The sequence below is a fragment of the Capronia epimyces genome (genome assembly GCF_000585565.1).
Source record: "Capronia epimyces CBS 606.96 chromosome Unknown aczIQ-supercont1.1, whole genome shotgun sequence".
Taxonomy (NCBI): Eukaryota; Fungi; Ascomycota; class Eurotiomycetes; order Chaetothyriales; family Herpotrichiellaceae; genus Capronia; species Capronia epimyces.
In genome coordinates, this window is record NW_006912904.1 from 4453671 (window position 1) to 4476564 (window position 22894).

The following is a 22894-nucleotide window of genomic DNA, read 5'->3' on the forward strand; positions in this document are numbered from 1 at the left end:
ACTACTACTACTACTACTACTACTACTACTACTACTACTACTACTACTACTACTACTACTACTACTACTACTACTACTACTACTACTACTGTGTTATCCGTGCCGTACTTTGTATGTATGTATGTATGTATACATAGATGGGAACAGGAATGAGGACATACAGTATCTATCTAGATACCTATCTACCTGACACGACACGGCACGGCACGAAACACGCAGCCACCACCATCACCACCAGACTCTCTGCAGAGTAGTACCTAATTACCACATAGTATGCTAACTATTGCAGGCATGATCAACATCAACTGCGTTTCGTTTCGTTGTTTCCGGGTTCGTTTTCGTTTCTGTCCCGACTTGAACCGACCACCCAACCCAAGGGCCTCAGGCCTAAGGCTAGGCCCCGGACCGGATCGAATGGATCGAATGGAATGGATTGAACCGAGGAGGGAGGGGGAGGGAGAGGGTGAAGGTGACAGTGAGGGAGAGGGAGAGGGAGAGGGTGAGGGAGAGAGTGAGGGACGTGGGACGTGGGACGTCAAGTGCAAATACATATAGATATACAAATACATATATTTGCAGTATGGAGTACAGATACTTGCTTACACTTACAGTACTGGTACGAGCACGAGCAGAAACAGAAGCAGAAGCCGGCGTCGGAATCGGATTTCGACCTCGACCTCGACCTCGACCTCGACCTCATGCTTAAACTCAGGTCTGGGCATTGGGAACTGGACATCGCCGATGGAACTGACAGTAAGAGACCGACACCGACACCGACACTTGTAGACCCAACGGGGAGCGGGACAGGTAGGTAGGTACATTGCATTACAGCACAGCACAGCACAGCACAGCACAGTGCAGTCACTCGGGATATTACCACCCCCAGACTGGAGATTCAATCAACGCTCGATTGATCTTGACACTGACCCTGATGCGGTGGGTAGGAGGCCAGCGCGAGCTGCAATGGATGATTCATGTTGACTGTTGACTGTGGCTGTTGACTTGACAGCTGGTCTACCGCACCGGCAACAATGAACAAAAAGACGTCGATGACATGGCAGCAGCAACATGAACAAAAAGTCGTCGAGATGGCAGCAGCATGAGTACGGAGTACCACAGGAGCTTCGAGCTTCTACTTCGAGCTCGAGCTTCGCCTGTTGTCTATGTCTCTGTCTCCCTCACTCACTCTCACTCTACTCTTACTCTCACTCATGGGACGACCGGTTGAACAGATTGTCGGTCAATCCCCTGGGTTTCGCACACCCTCCATCACCAGTGTCTGGAGATCTCTATCTCGGAATTGGCTTCCATGCCCCTTCAGACTCCATCGGCCTCACTGGGTTCTGTGATAGTCTTATTGACAGTCTTGTGATAGGTCCCGTCTGTTGCCTCACCCAAGTCTCCATCCTCGTAGAGTCGGTGACCATGTCGGCGTGCCATTTGCCGTTGGTGTTTCCATTGCCATCCTGCAATACCTTCAACTGCCCCGACCACAACTCCCCCGACCACTATTGAAAGGTCTTTTCCTCATAGCGCCCACAAGACCGAAGTGAACCCAAAAGAACCCTCAAAATGCATATGATTTACACCTTCCCCTCTCGGGACCGCCCCAAGCTCACTATTTCCATAGTACACAGATAGAGACAGTCGGGATTTCCTCTGCGGTCCGCTTTCTCCAGGCTTCAATAGTAGGGATGAGATGCCACTCGGCTTCCGTCGAAAATTCTGAACGGTGCCACATCCCATACCCGCTGCAGGGAGGCGACAAACTGATCCTGTCAAGTGATTGTCTCCATCTCATTATCCCCATCGTTGCCATCGTCGTTCGCACTGTATTCTTCATAGGGATACTGATTAATGGTATCACCATTGACAATCTTTCCTTTGCCGCGGTTGGCCAGAAAATCCGTCTGCTGAGGCAACTCGCCATCCTGGCTTGCCGGGCTGCTCCCCACAGACACCATGGGCGTCTCATGACCCAGTATAGCCAATCTCTTGTTGATGAGTTCTTGCAATTGGAGCAATTGGTCGAGCTCCGATTGTTGCATGGCCTCCACCACCTCGGGAGGAGCTTCGCTGACCAGCTGATTTGTCAAGTCGGCCAGTGCATCGCCAGAGTGACCATCTATCCTCTGTTGAGAAAGTTCGGCCAAATGCAGAACCGCTTGCTGCTCTTTCAAAGACCGATGGCGGAGAGCTGCATTTGCCTTGGCCGTCTCAGCAATGGCGATTGCCGCCGCTCCAGTCCAGAACTCGGGTTCTTGTATCTTGACAATAGTTGCCTCAGGAGGGTGGTACAGCACGGCACCATCAGGCCGGTAGTTCTTGTTGCGAATTCTCTTGGGCGCATCCAGCAGTCGAGGGAATGACTGATCCTCGTACCAACTTTTCTTGACCCGATCGATGAAATCCAGTCGAATTCCTTTCTCGGGGATGCGGTGGACTTTGCCAAACATATTGACTTCTTTGGTCTTACCAAAGTCCGACTCGTCCTTCATGAGATCCACCTCGATGACTCCGTTGTTTCTGAATCCGCGAGCTACCTGCACATCCAGTGGTACCGCATTCTTGGGCTTTCGTAGTCTGGGAATTCGGCCCAGGTCGCCAGGAGCGGCCTCAGCTTGACGACCCACGGCCACCAAATCGTGTTCGACGTGAAGCGGACATCGCCAGGTAGCACCAGGCTTGTCACCGGCACGGCGTCGCGGCGGTACAGCAAGAGGTGGGTTGATACAGTCGAGATGCCACTTGGCAGGACAATAGTCACATGGGATGATGTCGCGGCCATTCGAGGTTTGGCCACATCGATAGCAGAGGATCAGGTTGCCCTTACTGTCACGAGTTTCCTTGTAGTTGGGCTCTTCGAAAAAGCCAGCTCGGTTCATCTTGACCGCGTTGTTTTGAGTCCGAGGGAGACCGACTTCTTCATACTCGCCTTCATCGCCAGTGCGGACGCCTTCAAAGTATTCACGTATGTTGAGGGGGAGGGCAAATGCTCGGGGGATAATGTCATCGACCCGGCGAATCGCCAATCCCAGAAGACCGGACGGGGAGCTTGTCTGTTTCGAGCGCCGAGCGATGCATCGTGGACAATACCATTCTCCGTCGACTTCCTGCTCCGGATCCAATGGCGGCTCTAGGCAGGCATGGTGGAAGGAGTTGGGGCAGCCATCACAGCAAAGCAGCTTTCCTTCGCCGCCGCATGAAGCACAAAACTCGTCGTTGTCCTGATAAAATGAGTCAGTCACTGATGGATGGGACATCAATCGAGTGATGAGTTGATGATGACAGTGGCCAGGGCATGGGAGATCCCGAAGGAAGAAAATGGCGCTGGAGACTAAGGAGGGACGCAAAGCAGGGAATAAGGAAACAGGCGCCCAGAAGGAGGCAGAAGGGGGAAGGGGGAAGGGGGACGGCCAATCGTGGCGAGACGAAAAGGGTCGGCGAAAACTCGAGGGGATGGAGTTGGGACTTAATCTCACCTCTGCGCCTGAATTCGCTCCGTAGCCGATCGCAGTGTCGCGCCCGGGCCCCGCACGTGAAATCCCTGCCGTGATTCCGCCGTTCTTGGGTTTGTTCGGTCTGTCGATGAGCGTGTTAGTATGGGAAAACAATGTAGATGCGACTCTTCAGCCGCCCAAGGTAGTGAGTGCTCCTATGCTCCAAAGGCGATCTGGCATGATCTGATGTTGACGGTCACAAACTGCCATGCCTTCGGTGTCACAGCTTCCATGCCGTGTCTTGCAGTGAGAGGCGCAGAGAAGGTGTAGGGCAATAATAAGGAGAAAACACTTACGAGACCAGGACACGCGCAGATCTACGGGTTTTCCCTGTAGGCTGCAGTCTTGTTGCTCTAGGTGTCGCCCCTCGTGAGGTGGCGGTTGCCGCACCTCCCGGTGCTGGAGGCGCCAGCAACGGAGCCGGTGAGGACGACTCGGGAGTAATAATATCGACATCTTCCGCTTCAGCTTCGCCGTACGTTCTCTTATGACGCGATCCGATGGGTAGATCCTGGTCGAGCTGTGCCTGGGCGCTGACTGGCGACGAGGGTTCGGTGTGAGGAGCCATCAATCGATTGGGGTGAATCACCGGCCGCGGCGCTCTCTCGATGGAATCTGGACGGTCTGGATGACCATGTACCGACTCACGCTCGTTGCTCTCGGGCCGAGGAATGGTGTTGTAATCGTGAAAACTATCATCCAGAAAGTGCTTTTTCCGCTTCGCAAGCTCATCAATGTCAAAGTCGGCTTCCCCCTCGCGAGGCCTCTTCAATTTCTTCGAGGCCGACTTCGAGGCCGGCGCCGCGTCCGAATCGGCCTGTTTGGAAGCAGACGGATGGTTGGGGGCACTGGCAGTTGAACGCAGTCTGTTCCCAGCCGCCGTTCGGCTTGTGGCTTGGCGCCGCCCAGCTGCTCGAGCTCGCCCACTGCCTGTTCCGCCTTCACCTTGCTGCCCACGGTCTAGAGGGCCGCCAAATTCATCAGGGAGAGGAAGCGATTTGGCCGATGATAATGACGATGAACTCGACACGCTTCGCGAGCGCTTGCGCTTCTGCGGTGACGCGGTGGCCGCTTGCTGAGATGATCTCTCACTTGGATTCACAACCGCCCTGGTGCGCGACACCATCGACGGCGAGACGGGCAGCTCGGCAGATCTGTCAGACCCTCGAATCTGCGATCCGTTGATGAAGAGAGAAATGTGTCGACGGTGTGGATCAGGAGAGCCAGTCGAGTCCATATTGGAGTAGGATTGTTGATGGTCTCGAGGAGAAAAATCGCTATAGTGATGAGGAGAAGATTGATAAGGGCTGGCCGAGAATTGACTTGATCTGCGATGCTTTTTGACGCCGTGTTTGATGTAGCGCTTGAATGTTTTGAATTGCTCAGGCGAAGATGACTGTTGAATCACGCCCTCCAAAACATTCCATAATTCGGGAATCAGTCGAGCATCCTCGCGAAGGCGCTGCAGGCCGGGCACCAAATCTGCCTTGCCTTTCTGCTGGGCTTCTTGCACCGCGAGCTCGACGTGGGTTCGAAGTCGATCTTGTCGTAGATGCTCCTGAATCGACACGGGTTTGGACGCCAGGTGACTTGTAGGGGTAAATGCCAATTTGACTGGGGATGGCGACGCGGTCGCTTCTTGCGGCATCTCCGCAACCTCCCTCCGCGCTCGACGACCACGCGACGGACTGGAAATGACAGTAGTTTTGGATTGAGGAGCCGGTTCAGGCGGCTGGTCTGACAAGATCTCAGACTCCATGGAAGAGGCCAATTCCATCCGTTCAGGTTCAGCCGCCGGCGTGACAATCTCCTCAGGTTGCGTGGGTGTTGCCCGAGGTGAAGGCCGGATGTAATTCAATTTGAGCTTTTGCAGAAGTCGTTGAGAGGGTGCAGCACCCAGAGGCTGCATGTTCTCTAACACGCCTGCCCTCTCCAGACCTCTTGTATCTTCGAAACTAGGCACCGCAGGCCGCACTGTGGGCTCAATCCATGCATCCAAACTGGTCTGTTGGCCATTTCTCGTCGAGCGCGCCTCGGCGGGCACGGGGACTGCCTCTTTATCACCAAACGTCGCAGGACTCGACAGGCGGCTTGATCTGTGCCGCAACGATCTCGTAGACATCCTGCTCTTTCTTCTCCGCGCCACACGCGCCGACTGCCAGCATGTTAATTCAGGGACATGTCAGAAACGAGGGCTCCGTCACTTACAGTAGCCTGATGCGAGGCTCAGCGGGCAGGGTGCGCAGACTGCGGGTGGGTGGGAGAGAAGGGGAAGTTGAAATGTGCTAAGGTAGTTATCGCTTCTTGTCCGCAAACGTAGGTATGTTGCTAGTCCGATACAGTAGGATGCAGGATTCGGGGCAAGGGGCGGCACTCGGCCACTGGCTTAGGGGCCCTGCGCTGCTCCGGCGCCCGTACCACTACCAAATACCGCTACTAGCAGCACTTCTAGGCGACTACTAGGTAATAGTTGGTACTAAACGCCCGGCCTTCCCAGGTAATCCCGCCCCTGGTGCCCCCAAGGCTGAGTGACACGCTCTTCCTCCTTTTTTCTTTTCGCTGACACGCCTACTTTGCGATTACTGTACATTAGTACTCAGTACTCCCGTCCCTTGTGACCAACTCCAATGTGGTCTAGCAACCATAAAGGATAAGCAGCTTCCGTCTCCCATAAGATCCCTGGTTTTTCCCTTCATTCCTCATAGTAATACACCCTAGGCAGCAATTGCATTATCGTGGGTGACGTGGCGACTTTCAGGGGATAGTAAGCCTGCCTCGCCCCTCTCGGGCAATACGACGGGAATCTGTAGCTGACAACACACGACAGACGTAGGCTACAACTAGTTCCTATGAGAAGCAACAATTCAGGTGTGCAAGTCATTGCTGGTTTTGTACTGCTTCTAGTCCACCACTGCTTTTCGTCAAATTTCTTGCGCCTCTTCCTGTTGCTCGGGCGACTGCACCAGATTGTGCTTGTCGCCCGGTAAAGACTGAACTGAAACACGCATCCCAACAGTTTGACCAGAGGTCGCGTCAGCCACCCCAGGTGCTACCAGGTGATGATTGTGTTATCAGTGACTCCCCGGGTCGAAGCCACGAGCTCCTTCGGAGCTCCAAGATCGGGAAACAGGCTCTGAACTGGTCCAAGAAGAGCGGGTTCATTCTTCGTCGCTGGAATCGTCGTCTTCGTCATCTTCTTCAGCAGCAGCAGCAGCCGCAGCCTTCTTTGCTGGCTTCTTCTTCTTCTTCTTGTTCTTGCTCTTGGATCCCGTAGATTTGCTCGTTGGTAGCTCCAAGATCTTCAGAACCTCTTCATCTTCGATTTTCTTGTCCGACTTGATCGATTCCAGATCCAACGGAGGAGGAGCTGCCAGGCGGGTCAGGCCATTCTTTGTGATCGCTGGAGATGACAGGTCAGTCGATGTGCTCCCAACTTAGGGTCGTTTAGCTTACCAATGGTCGTGAATAGTCTCGAGACTGGAGATCCATCTGCCTCAGCGGCGGGCTTGTATTCACGGAGAACTCCAGATCTGATGCACTCAACAACACCGACCTTGCCGGCTCTCTCGTCGTCCAATTGACGGAGACTGAAGGGGAAAGTGCCGAATTTCTTGACAATTTCCGACAAGACCTGCCTCGAACTTGGTCGCTTCAATCCGTACGTTGTAGTGGTTCTTCTCAACAGAGTCGAGCGCTTGTCCAACTCCTTGACCTTCCCTGATCCCAGACTGAGACCCACTTCAACACCCCAAACCTCGCCAACTTCAGCTGAACCTTCCCCCTTGGCACCATCAGCCGGAGACAAGATGATCTTCTTCTTGCCTTCGATCTCGTTGCGCTCAAACTGCCAGGAGGTGGTATGCTGGACGACATGCACGTCGTATGCTTTGGCGACTTTGTCGACGAGCGAACTTATCTTGGCCTGGGTTGGCGGCTTCTCGGCGGAGGCCTTCTGTTTCTCCTCCTCTGAGCCGGTAGCGAGTAGTCCAGGGGGGATGATAAGCCTCAGCAAGAGCTCATTTGCGTAGTGTGTGGCCAACAGCAAATCTGCCTCCCGACCGGTGATCTCAGCCTTCTTTTCCTTTTCTTCGGGGACCACAATGGTATTGCCAACTATTGCGCCGTAGCCGTCGATTTGAGCGCCTAACTGGATCTTGACCAATTCACCTGCCTTGATGGTAATGGCGGCATCTTCAGTGTCCGAGACCAAGGGAGTGAAGGGAGTGACGTAGGAACTCGGTGAGATCGTGCACGGAGTAGCGACGCCTTTGCTTATCTTCTTGTTGTTCTTGTAAACTTGCGCGAGTTCGGATTCGAGGAGAGCATCCCCTTTCTGACAGAGTTCGACGATTTTGGCACCAGGCACACACCACCCTGCAATAAGTGGTCAGCGGTGAAACGGGTTGCGTGACTACCACCACAGACCTGAAACCTCCTCCAGGACCTTTTGCGAGATGCCAGAAGCAGTCTTGTACTAAATATCCAGTCAGCAGTCTCCTGAATGCATATCCGTGCTACGGACCTTGGTCAGGACGTCGGGGTTGCTGATGTTTTCTAGGTACAAACAACGTTAGATGCTGTCTGTTTTGAAGAGGGAATGCATTGGCATGGGGCGGCGAGGGAAGGCGGATCGTGGAGAACAGATTTGGAACAGGCTTACCGATGTCAGCAGTGGTTTCTGCCATGCTGAAAGAGGAACCGGAGAGGCGAGCTGGCGGAGTGAAGGTGTAGTGGTAGAAGGAATCAATTGAGAATTTCGAGTCTGTGAGTGACCGACTGCGTGGTGGGCTGAATTTCCCCGCATGTCATTTCGCCGTATGGTGCGCTCGACGCCTCTGCACTGTATCAATACTGTATGACCCGCTGCTTGGCAAAGCCCCTTAGCCCCTTTGCTTGCGCTGAGCACCTCAATGCCATATGTACTACCACCTACTACGTACCTACATACTACTCCGTACATGCTACATTGTGGCAGCGTACACTACTCTTCCATTATTCCCATCGCAGAAGTACGCGATGGGGTCGTCTCTGCATGTACAGATCTCGCCTCCGTATAATCATGCTCTCGTTAACGCGGATAGCCGCACCCAAAATGGCAGCCTGCATAGGGATGTCCCGGTTAGAGAAAGCAAAAGAATGGCGCCACCTTGCCCGGAGAGACCTCCAGGGAGCTGGCGACGAGATCCAAGATCGCAGCAAACGCAATTGGAAAACTTGATCAACCTTCAGATTCTCGAAGATAGATTCTTTCGAAATGATTCCCGCAAGCTGCTGTCGTTCACCACGTTTATCTCTGTAGTGCTCCTGCTTCCCACAACATTCCACCTCACAAAGACACTATGAAGCTCCTTTCTTGCCCAGTCGTTCGTCCACATGTACCCGGTGGACACGATTCCTCAGGTGTGCCTCAAAATTCTCGGCACTGGGCAGGTAAGTCTTTCCGGGAGGACAATCAAGGCATCTAATGCGTGGCACATATTTGTGCGGGAAGGATCTGTTCGTTTCATTTGCGGACACAAGCTTTTGACTCTTCGGGTCCACTGCTGTATGTTTCATATAGCCTTCGAAGCGATCGGTGGGATAGATCTTCCGAAGTCGGTCTAAGTCTTGAGTGAGCCAATCCGGAGGCGGGGGCTGAAGACAACATCATTAGTAGGTGTACTTATATGAGTTCAGCACGATGGACTATACTCACGGGAGGGTGTGCAGCACTGGGCGGGTGATGTGTGGCATCCACAGCGCCTGGAATGTCGGCGGGAGCTGGTACAGGTGATGGCGGTGGAGGCATCGCAGCAAGGTTTAATGGTGCCGCCGAGACAGACCGTGAATGAGTTCCGGGACGTGGGCTACCCTGATTCGAGGCGTTTGAGGCCACTGCTGCCCGATCTTTCGCGCGCTGCGACCGTGTCCAGTCACGTAGTTTTGCCCTTCCTAGCCTCAATGTGATGATCAACTTATCGGGGCCAGACTCTTCGTCGCTGTCTTCCTTGTAGTCCTTTCTTCTGACGGATGCTCGGCCTTCATGATGCGAAGGCGTTATTGAATCCGGCGTTGCAGACCTGGCGGAGGCAAAGCCGCTGAGGTTAGATCGGATGCCGGCGGTCGCAGTTAAAGCAGCGTTCCGCATCCCTCTCGTTCGGGCAGTCCCCTGTTGTAATAGATGTGTGGGAATGGCAGGAGAGTCTGGTCCCGAATCCTCGCTGTCCGATTCGTCCGAGTCTTCTAGTCCATCTCGTTGGCCGGCACCGCGGGCAGATCTTCGAGCAGACTTGGTGATGCGGAAGATCCGACTTTCCTCCAAGCTCAAAGCACCTCCAGGAATGACAGAAGAGATAACCAGTGATCGAATGGTCCGCTGCCGATCCTTGAGATCCGGCAGTGCTGGTCCACCCCTACGATTGGTAGATCTCTTTTGTCTTCTCTGTTCCCGAGAAATTGACAGCTCTGTGCGCTCCAAATCTGCTTCGTTGAGCTCGTATAAATAAGGGGTGTAGTCTTTGGCTGCCTGATAGGGTCGAAAGGTGCCAGGTAGAGGAGAGGGTAAGAAGTTTTCTCGTAAATCAGGATCCTCCACAGGTCGGCCATCGAAGGGATAACCGGTTATATGCAAAGATTTCGAAAATAGCTGGCATTGTTCACGTATGGAATGGGCAATTGCGGTGGTGAACTCTCCTGCCAGGGACAAATCGTTCGTCATCTGACGGGCAAATTCTTCCGGCGAATTGAAAGGGTTATTGAGCTCCCATTCGAATTGATCGATCAGTGTATTTTGGCCGATTGTGATGTTCAACTTAATCAAGATTCGCATCTCGTCGTTTTTGTACGCAAAGTATGGCTGAGATGGGTCCAATGGTTCTTCATCAGTGTATATCTGGGGGCAGTAGTCGGTGATCTGTTCGCGGATACTGGCTGCCACGGCTTGAACAAGTGGACGACAAGCTGCAACTTCGAGACCAAAGTCTTCGACCAGCTTTTCGGCGAAGTAATCCACGGACAGTGTGTGATCATGAAGGTTCCAGGTGAATGTGTCGCGCAGTCTGATTTTACCCCAATCGATGTCTAGCCGGATCGGTACCAGGTCTTCGCTTTGCTCTGCTTGCAGGATTTGCTCCTTGCGAGACACATGTGGAGGCATCGTTTTCCGTTTTCCAGGCCTTCTCTGCCGCGGATATATGATGGGATCGCGGATGTTCCTCTCGTCCGTCCTAGGATTCCCGAACCCTTCATAGCCATATCCAAAAACAGAACCCGGATCATGTTCGCGTCTCGGTCGTAGACTTTGGTAGAAGGCAGCCTCTTGTTTCTTTTGGTGCGATAGCGTTGGGTGATTGATCTGTTCAGCCAAGAGGGCCTTGTAATGGTACTCGCGCTGGACGTACTCATCGGCCTGGATTCGCTCGATGGGGGTTTCGCGCTTGCGTTTACGGTTTGCATTGGGATGTGCATCTTGGCCATTGGGCTCACCGGGAGTGTCATTCTTGGAGATGTCGATGCCGGAGGCCGCTAGAACTTCTTTGGCTTTTTCCTTGCCGTGGGCGATGGATTCGATGCTGTTGGAGGTGGTGACGGTAGGAGAGTCTGTAGGCGCGGCTACCGCAGTCGCACCATCTGGAGAATTGCTCATGGCGGCGACATATCACAAGATCTTGAAGGAAATACGGGGTGGGAGGCCAATCGCGGTGTGACGCGTTCCTGTTGATGGAGTTAGCCATGTGGACAAATCTTGCAACGAAATCTGGCGAAGGAGGCGACGGCAGCGGCAGCTAGGGTGGTAGAGGCAGCTCCATCACCAAGATGGACGTCCACCGTCAATTCCCACGATAACACGCCGACAGCGATCGATGGAAGGGATACATACCAGATCCGCCTCGGCTGCAGTCGATGCGCACAAACGTGTCTGGGATGGATCAATTCTCGACTCAATTGCGGCAGTTTCGCGTCCGGAACAACCAATCGCCCAATCAGGCTTAGCAGGGATTCTGGAGCAACGCCCAACCTTCGCTCGCCCTGCCGAAGCCGAACGTAGTCTTCTCATTACGGCATCCTGACCCGGCTTTGCCTGGGAGAGATGAGAGATCGTTGCAAGAGAGCGCTATCCACCCAGGCTAGGTCTGCTTTACGGAGTACACAGCAAGCAGCAGTATTGGGGCTACCCAATGGCGGGCGTAGTACGCCTCTGAAGCTGAGCAGCCCGTCTCACGTGACTATGTTGAGCAAGGTTTTGCAGGATCACGTGGATACATGTAATTACCTGGTATCTGTTACAGGCAGGTACCTACCTAGGTACCTAGGTATTATCGACGTCATGTCATCCGCAGGCTCAACTGCACCTTCAGGTTCTGTTCTCGTCAACGATGGTCGTGCCCGACAACCAACACCTGAACAATGAACAACTTTGCTTCATTGTACATTGGGCTTGCATGTCCTAGACACTAATTGCTACCTACGCAGCTATTATGTCTCTTTGCAAATACTTTGACATGATTGGAATGTTTTTGTAACAGTGTGTGGTATCTATCTTCATTGCTTCATCTGTGCCTACGACCGCTTCATTCCAGATGCTGGTCACTCGGTCAGTAGGACCTCAGTTTTCCAGCTCCGGTCCGAAAGGCGTTGTCTACGAGTTGATTTTGCATTCATTATTGGACCTCAATTCGTCCTTGTTACTCGCGGGGAGACCACCCACCCCGTAACAGTCCTGCCCTCACTGCTCCCAAGCTTCGAGAAACAGCCATCATGGGTGATGCATCATCTCCTCCACAGGCACCACGCCATGTGTGCTCACAGGAGACCCCGGCCATGTCCCTTGTCCCATTGCGGATCATTACGCACAACATCCGCTTTGCAAACACCAGTCCGGAGACACATGAATGCTTATGGGAGGATCGATTTCCGCACCTATCGAGCCACTTCAAGTACCACACGCGTCCACACTTTGCTCCGCAGTCAACATTGGTTTGCATGCAAGAAGTTCTCCATCGACAGATGCAAGATCTGATCAAACATACATTCAACACCGCCCGTTCCAAGGCCGTATCCACCCCAGGTCCCAACCAGGAGGTCGTCCCCACGGATGACAACGATTGGACGTTTGTCGGCGTCGGCCGCAATGACGGCAAGACTAAAGGCGAGTATAGCCCTATCTTCTTCCGTAAATCAGCGTGGAGACTTTTGCATTTCGAAACGGTGTGGTTGAATGAGACCGGAGAGGTGGGCAAAAAGGGATGGGACGCCTCGAGCATCCGGATCTTGACTTGTGCTGTTCTGGAGTCGTCCCTCTCGTCCGCTGCCTCTAGCATCCAACAGACCTCCTCAACATCAGAGAACAACAGAATCATCCTTGCCCTTAATACTCACCTCGACGATCAAGGTGCAGTATCGCGCCGGGAGGCTACCAAGCTGATCATGAAAGTGGCCTCGCGACTGAAGTCGAAATACTCGCCGCAGTTTACATTTCTGGCTGGAGACCTAAACAGCCATCCAAGCGATGATGCGTATCAGCTCCTCAATGCACCTGGATCGAACTTTGTGGATGCACGTCGCTTGGTGCCTGATGATAAAAATGTAGAAGGGAAGCTATATGCGTACGGCAATGAGCTTACGTTCACCGGTTTTGCGGGTGATGTGGGAGCGGGAGGTAGGCACAGAATTGATTTCATCCACCTAGAGGTTTCAGGAGGGCCGAGCAACGAGGCGGAACTGGAAAAACTGAAGGAGATGGTCCAGGTCTATGGAGTCCTCCCAAGCCGGTTCGATGACCATGTGTGGATGAGCGACCATCGTGCGGTTGTTGTGGATCTGCTGGTTACTTTGGGGAGTCACTGATTGTGCATCACTTATGGTAGCGTGTCGGGATACATGACAAGGAACGTACGACGGCGTGCCCAGAGGAGGTAGATGACGAGCAGCGGGCTGCTTCTGAAATGTACCTAGCAGGTAGGAATGTTTCCTTTAGGCGCACGAATAGACTTGGGTACCATCAGAACGTAATCTATGCGTCTATGGGATATTGCTGCGGCACGGTCCTGATCGTTCTACTCAACATGAAGTCCAGCCCAATTTCAAGTTACTCTACTTCATCTTCATCATTGTTTTCTGACCTTGCCTCGTCTCTGTTTTCCTCATCGCCTCAGAGTGCGTGCCAGAATGAGTAACAGTATATGTAACAACTACTTCGATCCTAGGTACAGTAATTAGTGAAGATCTTTCTACACTCTCCGTCCTACTATATGTTCTACAGTTCTCCTAAGAGCAGATATCCATTTTTTTGCAGTCACGAGGTCAGCACAGGGTGCAACATCTGTCGTAGACCTCGACAGAGCGTACGGCTTATCAGACTTTCAGTCCTCGCCAATGGCAAAATTCAATTAATAGCTTGACCGTCTCCTTCGCCAAATGATCGGATGGTCAATTGGCCGGTTGCTCGCAAGACGGCACCCTTTTCGGCCATGGTGGATACGCCATTCATATCTCTTGTCTGACGGGAAATATACCGCCTGCGTCTGCCGTCTGGTGGTGTGTCTGCACGCAGTGTTGATTAGTGACGCTGTCAGACATGACATTTTCCTCCGCCCGGCCCGGTTCACCTAGGTGCGGTTGACGGTTGACGGTTGACGGTTGCCTACCTGCTAAGCTGATATAGAAATCTGTCGATGACCACTTCAGCCATCCTTCGTCCGCCGCCTCATCTTTCACGTAGACCGGATGTCAACCGAGTCATAAACCATAAGTCATAAAAAGATCGAGGCCATCACCGCTCAGGCTGCCCTTCGTCTGTCATGGCGCTCCAATTCCCCGACTTCCTCAGTACGTATCGGTTCTGGATCGCTTCCTCACTATTCTGCTCGAATCTGCTGGTCAGATATGCCCCGAATTACTCCATCCGTCACTCCTACACATGGACAGCCTCGGCGGCCTACCTTCTCTGCTGGCTGATCTACGCCGTATACTGCGTCCTCATCTATCCTCACTTTGTCAGTCCTCTGCGGCACCTCCCCAATGTACCGGGTGGCTCGCTCTTCAACGGCCAATGGTCTGTCGTGGTCAAAGAGCCGTCCGGCATGCCTCTTCGACGATGGGCAAATGAGATCCCCAACGAGGGGCTGCTTCGGTACCTCCATCTCTTCAACCGCGAGCGCCTCCTGATCACCAATCCCAAGGCCCTTGCCGAAGTTCTGACCACCAAGAGCTACGACTTCATCAAACCTGGACTCGTCCGCAATGGCCTTGCCCAGGTTCTGGGCGTTGGAATCCTTCTTGCCGAGGGCGACGAGCATAAAGCACAGCGGAAGAATCTCATGCCGGCCTTCCACTTCCGGCACATCAAGGAGCTGTATCCTATCTTCTGGTCCAAGGCCATGGAGCTGGTGCATTGCATCCAAGCGGAGCTGAAGCCGGAAGCCGGAGTCGAATCTTCCATCGAGATTGGCGACTGGGCTAGTCGGGCCACGCTTGACATTATCGGCACCACTGGCATGGGCCAGGAGTTCAATGCTCTCCGGGACCCGACAAATGAGCTGAATCGCGTCTACCGTGCTGCGTTCCAACCCGACCGCGCCGCCCAACTCCTTGCGCTGCTACAGTTCATCCTGCCGTCGTTCATCTTGCGCAGCCTTCCGCTGGCGCGCAACCGGACTGTGCAAGCGGCCGCGAAGGTTGCCCGCGACACGTGCCGGCGGCTGGTGGAGCAGAAGAAGCGACGTCTCGCCAACAAGGAGCCTATGCAGCCGGACATCACCTCGGTGGCCCTCGAGTCCGGCGGCTTCACGGACGATGAACTGGTCGACAACATGATGACATTTCTGGCTGCGGGACACGAGACGACTGCTTCTGCATTCACCTGGGCGGTGTACATGCTGTGCCAGCACCCAGAGATCCAGACCCGTCTGAGGCAGGAAGTCCACTCACACATCCCAAACCCCGGTCCGGAGATGCAGATCACGCATGACCTCATCGACCACATGCCCTACCTGCACGCCGTGTGTCAGGAGACGCTGCGGCTGTGGGCGCCTGTACCATTGACCCTGCGCCTCGCGGCTGCCAACACGTCGATTCTCGGCCATTTCGTGCCCAAGAACACCATCATCATCCTCTCACCGTGGGCCGTCAACAACAACGTTGAGATGTGGGGCCCCGATGCCGACAAATTCAATCCAGACCGCTGGACTGCCCCTGGTCAAGCCAACGCCGGGGGTGCCGTCAGCAACTACGCCTTCCTCACCTTCCTGCACGGGCCGAGAAGCTGTATCGGCATGAAGTTCGCCCAGGCCGAGTTCGCATGTCTGCTTGCCGCATTCGTGGCCTCGTTCGAGACGACTCTGGCGGACCCGGACGAGAAGATGGAAATCAAAGGCGGGGTCACGGCGAGGCCCAAGAATGGACTCCGAGTGTGTCTCAAGAGCGTGCCGTGGGGACTGAGCAGCCGAACAGAGCTGCTTTGATGTTTCCTCATAGGTCTCCCGCTTCCAGGTTATGTTTAGATACACTCCTGCACGCATATGATATAGTACACTCCTGCACGTATATGATATAGGGGTCCGGAAAGCCTCCAATGTATATATGGGGTGCTTGGCGAACGCTCTTCCCACGATCTGGGATATGGGCCGTATGAGATATGAAGTGGATTGGAGATTGGAGTTGGGAGAATCGTACATTTAAAACGCAGGGTGTCTGTTTGTACAGGCTGACTCAATTTGATAAGAGCATGGTGTGCTGCCTGCCTAGGAAAGTAAATCGCTAGTTCACGCTTTTTGGTCGTCCTGGTCCGCAAAGGACTCCCTCGCAAGTGTTGTCGGGCAGAATTAAACACCATCCTCCTATTCACTCAATTCGCCGAGTTCACTCAGCTCACTTTCGTCCTCACTCGCTCTTCTTTTCCTCTTGTTCTCCTTCTGATCACCCCTACCGTTCTTCTTTCCAAAGGCAAGAGTCGTCTGGCCCTTCTCCTGCCCCAGTTTCTTGGCGACACTCTTCCTCTCCTTCTCCATTTTCTTGTCAAACTGCGCCTGCATTTCGTCTCTCTCCTTTCTCCCTCTCTCGCTCAAGTCCTCCTCAAGGCTCTTGAACTCTTCGCTTTCTGGGTCCATCCCAATCAAGCTCTCGAGCAATTTGATCTCCGTGGCCCAGATGGACTTGTCGTCTATCATCTTCTTCCCAGTCCGGTCCTCCGGGTCCGGCTTCTCACACGGTGTTTCCAGAATCAACGGCAGGCCTTGGAAACGCGGCTCATTCATGACATTGTGGAACGCACGGAGACCGAGAAACCCCAGCCCGATGTTTTGGTGCAGATCCCTGTGGCTGCTGAAAGGCGCCTTGGAATCATTGAGATGGAGTGCTTTCAGGTACTGCATGCCTACAATCTCATCGAATTCATCCAGTGTCTTCTTGAAGGCGTCAGGTGATCGGAGATCATAGCCTGCCGCAAAGGCGTGGCAGGTATCGATACAGACGCCGATTCGAGATTGATACTCGGGCTTGATTTGGGCGATCACTTCTCGAAGATCCGAGAATCGCCCTCCAATTAAGGTCCCGTGTCCCGCCATGTTTTCGAGTAACGGGACAACAGTGCTCGTCTCGGACAGCGCGCGGTTGAGATTGTTGGCAAGCCGCGTCACGGCTTCGGCGAACGGAGTCTGGCCCGCTGTACCGGGATGAAAGTTGTAGTAGCGAATTCCGAGGGCTTCGCAACGGTGCAGATCGTCAATGAAGGCCCCGTAAGACTGTTGCGCCTTGTCCTTGTCTTCAGTAGCCAGGTTGACTAGGTATGACCCGTGAGGCACAATGTGTGCTTTCCCGTCGTAGTTGTGCTCTATCAGCCCCTTGAGGAACGCATCCCGGTTCTCATCTTTCAGTGGAGGATTCTCCCATTTGCGCTGAGACTTGAGAAAACATGCGAATGCATTGCCGCCGATGTGGACGCAGTTGGTAATGGCATTCTCCACCCCTTTGGCTACACTCGTGTGAGCGCCAACAAACATCTTCAGCCCAACGGCTCTCGCGGCGAGGGGGATGGCGTCGGCATCCTTTTCCTCCTTGGTCTTGCGCTGTCGCTTGGGCTTTTTGACCTCCACATCCTCCTCAGAGTTGGGCTGTTTCATGTCATCTTCAACAGCGTCCGCAGCCTCAGACTCGAGTTTTCTTCTGATTATCTTCCTGCTTCCAGCACTGGTCTTTTCGACTCTGACTTCCTTTTCTTCCTGCACCGTCAATGAGCCGTTCGGGGCCGCTGTGACTGTTATCCGGTCCTCTTCTTTGACCTTCAGATTGGATTCCTTGCGATTCCTTTGCGGAGCGCGGGGGCTAGCAGTCGGCGGTGGTTCTTTGGTTGGTCCTCCGTGCCTTGTATTTAGTTGACTGACTGTTTCGGTGTCCGAGAGTACCAAGCCACCCCGCTTGCGCTTCCTGTTGGTGGTCGTAGCTGTACTGGCAGGCGAAGTGGTGGCCAATTTGGCCTTGCGAGGAGCGGGCATTCTGGATACTGGCCGCCAGGCAAGTGTGGAATAGATTCTTCGTAGGCGGACTCCCATCACATTATGTGATGGAGCCCATGAACGATCGACAAGACGCGGTCGTCGCGGGAGACGCGTTAAGCGGTTAAGCGACTCGGCTCACTTTCCTCGAGCAAGCCTGCGCCCGTGCCGCATTTCACAACTCTTCCTCGACTCTGTAAGTTGGGGTTGAAGGGCCGCCTGAATCTATGCTCGAAAGCTGTCATCTGCTATCATGGCGGACTACGATGCTACGGATACTACCCTTAAGCTCTCCGATACGGACACCGACAGTAGCGAAGATGAGTCCGAGGAAGAGCAGGTCGAAACCCTTGTTGCTGGTCGGGAGCGACGAAAGACTGCTGGCAACCGCTATGATAGGGATATGGTCTTAGAGGAAGTTGCAGCCGTTGACGAAGACGCCGATGAGGTTACTCTCTTGTTCGCCGACAATGAAGATGAAGAGGACGAAGAATTCAAAAGCAGCGAAGAAGAGGAGGATGCCGACCTGTCTTCCAGTGATGACGACGACCAGGGCCCGAACGCCGCCGTAGATGATCTTGACGGAGAAAAGGAGTTGGAAAAGCAAGCTAAACAGGAACGAGCAAAGAAACGCCGAGCAGACCTAGCACTTACAAGCGTGGCGGGACTAAGAAAGAAACTGAAGACAGATCCTACTCGACCAGCTGCACTGCTCTCTCAGGCCAAGCCGTCCAAGAAGAAGGAAAGAGTAACATGGGTCCACGATCCTGATTCTGGTCGGAGTTCCCTTCGCAAGCAGACGATTGCTCATCGAGCGGAGACCATCGCCCGCTTGAAGGAAAGCGAAGCGCAGAGCAAAAAGCTGAAAGCACTCAAGGAGCAACGGGACCGGGAACGTGCAAAGGATGCTCCGAAAGAACTTACTCAGGCTGACAGGTTGGCTGAAGCAGCCCGAATCGAAAAACAGAACGCTAAAAGTCTCAATCGTTGGGAGACGATGGAGAAGAAGAGGCAAGAGGAACAGGCCGCAAAGCTGGCCGCGCTGAAAAACAGAAAACTGGAAGGCCCTGTGATATCCTGGTGGAGTGCAAGGGCTACATGGATAGGGCCAAAACTCAGCAAGATCGGCACAAAGGACGCTGGAGACGTCAAAGAGGGTGGCGTCGAGACGAAGAAGCGTGGCAGGAAGTCGAAAGCGTTTCTGGAGCAGCAAGCTGCCGTCAAAGAGGCGGAACGGGGAACACCATTGCCACAGAATATGAGTGTAGATACGCCAGTATCAACGCAAGTAACCGCCCCGGCACCGGCAGCAGCACCAGCAGCAGCACCAGCGGTGCCCTCTTCGACGTCAATTGAGCGTGAAGAGCCTCTTCAAGATAAGAAATCAGATGCTACACCCGCACCCGAAATCGACCAACCGCAAATCCCGCTTGCTGCTCCGCAGCAGGAAGATACCTTTCTGAAAGGCATACATGAGTACGCTACATTGGAAGAAGACAGCAATGCCATGGTGGATAACCCTGTCTCCGCTCCTCCTCAGGATCTGAATGCGCAACAAGCTAGAGACCAGAACCTAGAGGAGCAGCCAAAATCAGGAGATTTGTCCAACCTGGCCACGTCCCGATCCATTCAGACCGAGGAGACCAAGCAGACCGAGCAGACCGAGCAGACCAAGCAGACCGAGAGTGAGCCCGACCAAACTCCCCCAGATCTTATCCTCAAAGCAAAGACATCACAATCGGCCCAATCGGTGCACCCTCCAAAGACAGAAGGGCCTCCGATGACAGTCTCGACTGCGGAGAAAGGTTCCTCAGCGCCTGAGCCTTTGCTAGAGGTTGGAATTCCATCAGCTACAGAGCCTCGCTCAGCGCCTGAGCATTTACCAACGACTGGGCCTTCATTAGGTACAGAACCTCCCTCGGCGCCTGAGCCTTCATCAACAACTGGACCTCCATTAATTAAAGAACTTCCCTCGGCGCCTGAGCCTTCATCAACGACTGAACCTCCATTAATTACAGAACTTCCCTCGGCGCCTGAGCCTTCATCAACAACTGGACCTCCATTAATTAAAGAACTTCCCTCGGCGCCTGAGCCTTCATCAACGACTGGACCTCCATTAATTACAGAACTTCCCTCGGCGCCTGAGCCTTCATCAACGACTGAACCTCCGTTAATTACAGAACTTCCCTCGGCGCCTGAGCCTTCATCAACGACTGAACCTCCATTAGGTACAGAACCTCACTTGACGTCCGCAGTGGCATCAGCTCCCGAACCGGAACCAGTTGTCGAGAGCTCAACACGAAATATCGTGATATTGGAAAGGTTCGAAGAGCTCTCTCCTGAGTCCCGACAAGAATATTCCTTCTTTTTCAACACTCGCAAGGCACCCAAACTAGTGAAGCACAGTCAAGAGCTGTGTCCTATCACAACCTTGCCTGTGCGGTACCGGGACACCTCCACAGGAATAGGATTTGCCAACGTGGTTGGGTACAAGAAGCTCCAGGAATTGAAACAACATCGATTCGCCTGGAGCAGCATGCTTGGGTGCTATGTTGGTCGAGATGATGGAGTGGTTGCGCGTGGAGTACCAGAAGGGTTTGTGGACAAGTAAAGATACACACAGTGTACGGAGTACTCTGTAGAGTCTAGACAGTGGTGGACGTTGAAAGTACAGTGACAAGGTCACTTGGTGGTCCGAGGGCCCAATAGCCTCGTTGGCAGCTAGCCCTTAGCCAACACAACTTGACCAGAGCCTGGCCAGAGATTGCAGATCGGGGCGTCATACGAGCAGTAATGAGACAACGACTGATAAGAGCGCAAGGCGCATGATTGTTCCTGCACTGTGGCCGCGTGAATGCTGCTCCTTGACGCGAATTTACCCTCTGATGGCGGCTGGAGAGAATAAGCGAGAGGAGAAGTATACGGAGTATGTGTCCCTCCTGTAGCCGTGTGGTGTATGGTGTAAGGCTGCGAGCTGATGGGCTAATCATACTACGAGACGTACTCCGTACATAAGCTAGGATGAGGAACCACGGCATCCGGATTCGGATCATGATCAGACAGCCATTTCTTACGTAGGAATTCTAGACCGCCTGCCTCAGCCGGCCGGCTAGTAGATTTCCATCCCCGTTAGGCCTTGACTTTATCGGGTGTAGATGGGGAGGAAAGCCGCGGCAGCCCCTAAGCTTGTGGACTGACCAGGTCTGGGTGCCCCTAAGCCCGCACCTTATCTACTTAGCTTCCTATATCTCCCTCTATAAACAGCCTAAGCCCCTCAGCCGCCCAAGTGCATTAGGCCCCGACCGGGGACTTGGAATGCGGTGAGCACCTATACCCCTGCCTGCAACACAACACCACTCGACTCACCGTCCCCCTCGTCCCATAACTTTTTGGCCCGTCTCGCCTCGCCTCGCCTCTCCCATACTAGTACTCTGTACACCGTACACCGCACACCGTACGAGTACATATATTCCTGATGCCGCTCTCAATGGGGGAGAGTACCTCTACAGACCCCAAACACTTCCCTCATGGCAAATCCCCCGGCCGAAAGGCAGGCCGCCCCAAGCCTCTGAAGCGGCGGAGCATGCACGGCACTGGCAGCGGTGACTCAACTCCACGCATCCTGACTCCGACCGACAACAAGGCCAAAGAGAAGGAGATGGCAGCCAGTTTCCTGCAATACTGGTGAGACGCATATTTGTGTTGATGAGCATTCCATTCCGCCTTGTTTCTAACACGCGATCCAGCGCCATGTGTGAGAAACAAATCATGACTCCTTGCAACTCGATCCTCTATTGCAGCGAAGCGTGAGTCACAACACGACCCCTCCTCCCAGTGATGTTGGACCAACTTCGGATCCTAACAAATGTCGCAGCTGCCGTCGCAAAGACTCGGCGAAGCCTCTGTCGGCATCATCCATCGCCTCGCCGCCACGAGCAGCCTCGATTCCTGCGTCGCCTCATCCTACTACTCTGCCTGTGCACACGGCCAGTACTTCGCCTCCCGTATACGATACGCCTGCTCTTCGGATACCGGCCGACATTCATGATGCCAAGTCAGATCTTGACCCGACGGAATGGAAACCCAAGTTAGAGCGCCGTGGGCAGTCCGAGGCGTTTCGATATCTGTCACGATTCAACCACACCATGAACGCATCTGCATCTGATACCCCCCCTCGTCATGATGTACAACAGCTTGAGCGGCCTGCCACGTGGCGGCACAGAAGCACTATGAGCATGAGCATGAGCACGAGCACCAGCACGACCACCATGACCACCCCCAGTTTGGGCAACACCCCGACTACGACGGCGTCTAGTTTCGACAGCATCTACTACGATTTCAATCTGCGTCCTCTCCCACCGCGCCAGAACCCATTGTACTCGACCGGCGCCGGCACCTACAAAGGCATTGACTTGGTCACGCCTCACATTCCTCCTCCTCTGGATGTGGACACTGTCGGTTCGGGTTCTGTGCCAACTGTCGCCCTGGACAATGACTTCTGGGGCAAGAAGGCTGTCGTTCCCGGCTCCACCCCACAGGGCAATGGCCTCAGAGCGCTCTTCGGGAAGGACAACTAGCTGTCTTCTTCTCTCGAGGAAGACGGTCCAAAATGTGGCGCATGATGGGGTAACCTGAGGACGAACACGAACCCTCGGTTCTGCAACGCAAATAGTAGGCATGATGAGGCCAAGTGGCTACTTTCCACAGAGGGAATCTGGCATGTGTTGTTTTTTCCTTGCTTTCTCTTCAGAGCCTTTCCTTCTGCCGCGACAAATGGGGGATAGGTCTAGACTAAATACAAATACACAGCTAGCAGGAGACATCTTCCCCTTTACTGCTACGCATACATGTTGCCCTGGAGTCGGCTTTATGTCTTGTAATGAATCATCGTCAATGCGTTCTTTCCTTGTCCTGTCAAGCTTCACT

General features: G+C 53.8%; 8 protein-coding genes across 8 annotated transcripts; 4 read left to right on the plus strand and 4 right to left on the minus strand.

The window, feature by feature from the left end:
• Positions 1-1778: 1778 nt before the first annotated feature.
• On the minus strand, positions 1779-5622 carry A1O3_01610 (uncharacterized protein; the record flags this gene model as incomplete). The annotated part of the gene is made up of 3 exons (XM_007731754.1): positions 1779-3227; positions 3483-3582; positions 3797-5622. 3 exons carry the CDS (start codon positions 5620-5622, stop codon positions 1779-1781), a joined length of 3375 nt encoding a protein of 1124 aa, XP_007729944.1.
• Positions 5623-6658: 1036 nt separating this feature from the next.
• A1O3_01611 (methionyl aminopeptidase) lies at positions 6659-8185 on the minus strand (the record flags this gene model as incomplete). Its single annotated transcript, XM_007731755.1, has 5 exons — positions 6659-6900; positions 6954-7874; positions 7926-7974; positions 8023-8054; positions 8161-8185. 5 exons carry the CDS (start codon positions 8183-8185, stop codon positions 6659-6661), a joined length of 1269 nt encoding a protein of 422 aa, XP_007729945.1.
• Positions 8186-8837: 652 nt separating this feature from the next.
• On the minus strand, positions 8838-11124 carry A1O3_01612 (uncharacterized protein; the record flags this gene model as incomplete). Its single annotated transcript, XM_007731756.1, has 2 exons — positions 8838-9134; positions 9196-11124. The coding sequence occupies 2 exons, from the start codon at positions 11122-11124 to the stop codon at positions 8838-8840; spliced, it is 2226 nt and encodes a 741-aa protein (XP_007729946.1).
• A 1112-nt stretch (positions 11125-12236) lies between these two features.
• A1O3_01613 (uncharacterized protein) lies at positions 12237-13325 on the plus strand (the record flags this gene model as incomplete). Its single annotated transcript, XM_007731757.1, has 1 exon — positions 12237-13325. The coding sequence occupies one exon, from the start codon at positions 12237-12239 to the stop codon at positions 13323-13325; it is 1089 nt and encodes a 362-aa protein (XP_007729947.1).
• A 953-nt stretch (positions 13326-14278) lies between these two features.
• Positions 14279-15940, plus strand: A1O3_01614 (uncharacterized protein; the record flags this gene model as incomplete). Its single annotated transcript, XM_007731758.1, has 1 exon — positions 14279-15940. One exon carries the CDS (start codon positions 14279-14281, stop codon positions 15938-15940), a length of 1662 nt encoding a protein of 553 aa, XP_007729948.1.
• Positions 15941-16315: 375 nt separating this feature from the next.
• On the minus strand, positions 16316-17968 carry A1O3_01615 (AP endonuclease 1; the record flags this gene model as incomplete). The annotated part of the gene is made up of 1 exon (XM_007731759.1): positions 16316-17968. One exon carries the CDS (start codon positions 17966-17968, stop codon positions 16316-16318), a length of 1653 nt encoding a protein of 550 aa, XP_007729949.1.
• Positions 17969-18221: 253 nt separating this feature from the next.
• On the plus strand, positions 18222-20579 carry A1O3_01616 (uncharacterized protein; the record flags this gene model as incomplete). Its single annotated transcript, XM_007731760.1, has 1 exon — positions 18222-20579. The coding sequence occupies one exon, from the start codon at positions 18222-18224 to the stop codon at positions 20577-20579; it is 2358 nt and encodes a 785-aa protein (XP_007729950.1).
• Positions 20580-21455: 876 nt separating this feature from the next.
• On the plus strand, positions 21456-22545 carry A1O3_01617 (uncharacterized protein; the record flags this gene model as incomplete). Its single annotated transcript, XM_007731761.1, has 3 exons — positions 21456-21652; positions 21715-21774; positions 21843-22545. 3 exons carry the CDS (start codon positions 21456-21458, stop codon positions 22543-22545), a joined length of 960 nt encoding a protein of 319 aa, XP_007729951.1.
• Positions 22546-22894: the final 349 nt, after the last annotated feature.